Source organism: Sander vitreus, chromosome 11, assembly GCF_031162955.1.
Source record: "Sander vitreus isolate 19-12246 chromosome 11, sanVit1, whole genome shotgun sequence".
In the NCBI taxonomy this organism is placed as follows: Eukaryota; Metazoa; Chordata; class Actinopteri; order Perciformes; family Percidae; genus Sander; species Sander vitreus.
Window position 1 is genome coordinate 29,164,907 of NC_135865.1, and position 5,000 is coordinate 29,169,906.

General features: G+C 45.4%; 1 protein-coding gene across 7 annotated transcripts in view; it reads left to right on the forward strand.

Moving 5' to 3' along the window:
- Window positions 1-5,000, forward strand: part of caska (calcium/calmodulin-dependent serine protein kinase a) — a 182,220-nt gene that overhangs the window by 85,043 nt on the left and 92,177 nt on the right. For all 7 annotated transcript variants that reach the window (XM_078262669.1, XM_078262670.1, XM_078262672.1 and 4 more), the window contains exons 4-5: window positions 2,010-2,087; window positions 2,449-2,521. In XM_078262669.1, the coding sequence (XP_078118795.1) occupies window positions 2,010-2,087; window positions 2,449-2,521 (151 nt within the window). The remainder of the gene's footprint in view (window positions 1-2,009; window positions 2,088-2,448; window positions 2,522-5,000) is intronic.

The window sequence follows — 5,000 nt, forward strand, 5'->3', positions numbered from 1 at the left end:
AACACAAAACGTTGTTTAAATGCTTTAAAGGTCCCATGGCATGAAAATGTCACTTTATGAGGTTTTTTAACATTAACATGAGTTCCCCCAGCCTGCCTATGGCCCCCCAGTGGCTAGAAATGGTGATAGGTGTAAACCGAGCCCTGGGTATCCTGCTCTGCCTTTGAGAAAATGAAAGCTCAGATGGGCCGATCTGGAATCTTCCCTTTATGATGTCATAAGGGGAAAGGTTACCTCCCCTTTCTCTGCTTTGACCACCCAGATAATTTGGCCCCCCCATGAGAAAGAGAGAGACATCATGGCTTGAAAACAAGCAAGCATGGCAGTTGGTCAAGGTCTATATAAAGAGACTTCAGATACAGTATTAGGGGACCACTAAGGTCTATATAAAGAGACTTCAGATACAGTATTAGGGGACCACTAAGGTCTATATAAAAGAGACTTCAGATACAGTATTAGGGGACCACTAAGGTCTATATAAAAGAGACTTCAGATACAGTATTAGAGGACCACTACGGTCTATATAAAGAGACTTCAGATACAGTATTAGGGGACCACTAAGGTCTATATAAAAGAGACTTCAGATACAGTATTAGAAGACCACTAAGGTCTATATAAAAGAGACTTCAGATACAGTATTAGGGGACCACTAAGGTCTATATAAAGAGACTTCAGATACAGTATTAAGGGACCACTAAGGTCTATATAAAGAGACTTCAGATACAGTATTAGGGGACCACTAAGGTCTATATAAAAGAGACTTCAGATACAGTATTAGGGGACCACTGAGGTCTATATAAAAGAGACTTCAGATACAGTATTAGGGGACCACTAAGGTCTATATAAAAGAGACTTCAGATACAGTATTAGGGGACCACTAAGGTCTATATAAAAGAGACTTCAGATACAGTATTAGGGGACCACTAAGGTCTATATAAAAGCATCCAAAGAGCACCATGACATGGGACCTTTAAGCAATTATGTAATAAATGAGAAACTTTTAACATAATACCAGTAACTGAGAGTCAGATAGTGTTGTGGGCGGGACATGAAGTCAGACTCAGTGACAGACAGACACAGAGCTTTAGCATTTAAACATTTAATTCATGTTTAAATGCCACCGCTGTCTTGAAAACCAGTCATGACTTACAGCTGGCGATGCAAACTACACGACACGCAGATTATATTGTCTCTATAAGTACTTTACGGAACAATCACGTGTCTATTAAACTAGTATCTACCTTCCACTCCAAGACCTGGCGCATATCTTCAATGGAGAGGAGAGTCGCGTCACACACGCTGCTGGCGTAGCTGGTGGAATATTAAGCATTGACTTTAATGGCCGCGATTGCTTTTAGCGGGGAGGTTAGGCGTCCTTCCACAAGAAAATGTTTTTTGTTTTTGTTTTTTAAATAAAAGAAGCCGCAATTTCCCCATACATTTTGTGTCCCTGTGGGTTTTTGTGGGGGTGGGGGGCGTGGCATCACGATGGTGGCTCTCCATCGTGATTTCGGTCAGCCATCACGACGATATCGTCCATCGCCACAAGCCTAGTTTGGTGTCAACAAGGCTATTCATTCGGCTTAGGTGCTGCCCAACCTTTACCTTTTATAATTGAAGGGAAAACCCTGTAATTATGTTCTTGGAAAGTCAAACTTGCCCTCTCAAGTTTCAAGTTTGTTTGAAAGTACGTGCAAAAATAATAAATTCCCTCAACTTTAAACCGCTCAATCTTATAGGTTTTCTCTCACCGCTTTAAATCCCTGAGTCAATGGAGATGTTCACAGGAATAATGTCAGCAGCATAACAGCTCCGGTCGTCTCGCCAGACGAAAAACACAATTACAGCTTCTCCTCTCCTGAACGGCCGGCGTCTCCCATTTCACCTACACAACCAATCACAGAGACGGTTTATTAAGTGTGACCTTTCCTTTCGTACCCAGATTGCTGCCCTGACCTTTCCGCCACTCTGATCCTGTCTGTGTGTCTCTCTCCTCTCTTCTTTATTAGTATGGACGGAGCAGACTTGTGTTTTGAGATCGTGAAGAGGGCAGACGCTGGCTTTGTCTACAGCGAAGCAGTCGCCAGGTGAGGTGTCCTGCGTTTGATTTTCTTTCCTTAAAGCAGGGGTCTTCAACGTTTTTTAAGCAAAGGACCCCTTCACTGAAAGAGAGACGGAGCAGGGACCCCCTACTACATATATTGTATAAAATGAAGTTGCATATTCGACTGGGCCTACGATAATGTGTAGGGTGGCCTAAAGCCTTTATACATACCTTCTTAGTGCATGGAATACTAAGCTATTAAAATAATAATACTGGACCAATGTCAAAAATTGTTGTTTCCATCAGTCACTTAGACACAAAAACATAGGAACATAGTATTGAAAAAGGTTGAAAACACCCCTGCCCCTGTAATGTTTAAATAACTGTGATGTCTCTTTCTTTAGTCACTACATGAGACAGATCCTTGAGGCGCTACGCTATTGCCACGACAACAATGTCATCCACCGAGATGTCAAGGTATTTCTGACTATTTATTATTATTTTTTTCTCAGTTTACTACAACCTCACCGGGCTGAAGCTGCAAAGTGATTGTGGCTGCTAAAGAGACATACTATAGGACGATTCCGGCGTAGGCATCCACCGACAGAACTTCCTGAATCTCGTCGTCTCTTCCAGTTAGACATTTTTGTTGACGTCTTTGTGTAGAGACGCCTTCAATTTGTCACCCTCACATCGGGTTTGTCTGTGGATATTCGATCACACGTGTGCATATGTGTAAGAAAAAGGTGAACACTTTTGCTTGCGTCAGTGTGCCAGTCGTGTGATTGCATGTCAGTATTTGTGTATTTGTGTGTGCTACAGGCGGCATGTAGCTAGTAGCCAGTTTTAACCAACTCTAACAATAAGTACAGCCAGCCTGGTTCCAGGAATACCAAAAACGAACCAAAACAAAGGCTTTGCGTCTCTTGTCTCCTCTGTCTCACTCTCCGCTTTCACAAACAAGCGACGCAAAACACAATTCCCCCTCGGCAGCCTCCCCAGTTGTGAGTTTAATGTTTTTTTTATGTGATATCCCCCCCCCACCTCGAGTGCAGTCCTTCCTTTTACTGTACATGTTTTTTTATTGCCTTTTCCGTCTCATAACACATAGTCATATTATATGTCCACAGTCGGCTCCCAGCTTGTGGGTTACTATCTCTGTCCTGAGCTTTGAGCTCATCGTCGTCCACATACACCTCTCCCTGTCTTCACTCGGCTGCTCTCACACACTGGATCCCGGCTGAATCATTGGCTCAGGGGTGAAACAGCCAGTTTACAGTTACAGTGTGTGTCAGTGCAGCTCATGGTTTTTTAGAGTGATATCTCTTTTGTTGTAGCTCTGGACAGCTTCTTTTTCCTCCCATTTCCACCACTTCAAATTTGACTCAGAGATCCCCTTGGACTCCAGCATGAACTGATGACATCTCGGTGGTCAAAGTTCCTCACATAACACGTAGCAGGAATTCATACACTATGACTGTAACTACATTGACATCGCTACGTTTTGGTTTTTAAGAAGAGTTTTGAGCCATAAGCGAGCTCCGTGAACACACGTGTTTTTATCTCCAGTAGCAGAACTAATCTCCGTTTAAACTAACACGCCCAAACCAAAATATCTCAGCAACATTCTCGTATACTAGACATGCACGTGCCGGGGTAAACAGGAGGCAGCATGTAGACTCTGCCCATTGTGGGTAGTTGCCATGGTAACATTAGTTGCTTAGTCTCAGAAACCGAGACGTCGTGACTGATAAGACCCAATCAGGAGGAGAAACGTTGGCGTCTGCGTCGGTGCTGCCAAAGGTCTCCGTTTGCGGCCGCTGAGACGGCAACACAACCCCACAGATTCCAAACCAAAACGGGTCAGAAGTGTTTCCAAATGTCTCCGGTTTAGGGGCTCGGAAACACCAGAGCAGGGGGAATGAGAGGGGGAAACGCCAGAGCAGGGGGAATGAGAGGGGGGAACACCAGAGCAGGAGGAATGAGAGGAGGAAACACCAGAGCAGGGGGGAATGAGAGGAGGAAACACCAGAGCAGGGGGGAATGAGAGGGGGGAAACACCAGAGCAGGAGGAATGAGAGGGGGAAACGCCAGAGCAGGAGGAATGAGAGGGGGGAAACGCCAGAGCAGGAGGAATGAGAGGGGGAAACGCCAGAGCAGGAGGAATGAGGGGGGGAAACGCCAGAGCAGGGGGAATGCATTACAGGGGATAGCAGGACGTAGCAGGGCACTGCAGGACACTGTAGAGCGTAGCAGGACACTGTAGAGCGTAGCAGGGTGTAGCAGGGCACTGCAGGGACACTGTAGAGCGTAGCAGGGTGTAGCAGGGCGCGGACCAGGGCCACGGCAACAGCTGCAACAATGATTTAGGTGCCACCCTAATCCAAGGAAAACTTCTGGACGAAAAAAACAAAACATAAGGGCTCCGGGGAATAAGCTCCCCAGAGCTAGGTTAGTAACAAGCATTTCTGGGACATGGAAGCACACAGATGGAAAGAGAGAGGAGAGAGGAGCTCAGTGTGTCAAAGGAAGGAAGTCCCCCAGCAGTCTAAAACTATAACAGCATAATTAAGAGCTGGTGCAAGGCAAACCTGAGCCAGTTCTATAAGGGTTGGTGGGTGAATCTGACGACTATGAAGAGAAGCAGGTGGGCCGGGGCTAGGTACGGTGTTTTGCTCAAGAGCACCTTGCCAGTGCCCAGGAGGTGAACTGGCATCTCTCCATCTACCAGTCCACACTCCATCCTTTGGTCTGTACGGGGACTTGAACCAGCGACCCTCATGGGGTTCCCAACCCAACTCCCTACTGACTGAGCTGCTGCCACGCCTTTAAGAGTTTAATTTTCTGACATTTTCTAAACCAACTGTTGGGTCACAATCATTACATAACAACAGTGTGACAGGGAAATATACAAAAAAAATACCAAAAGCAAAACACATGCATAAATTCATCAAAA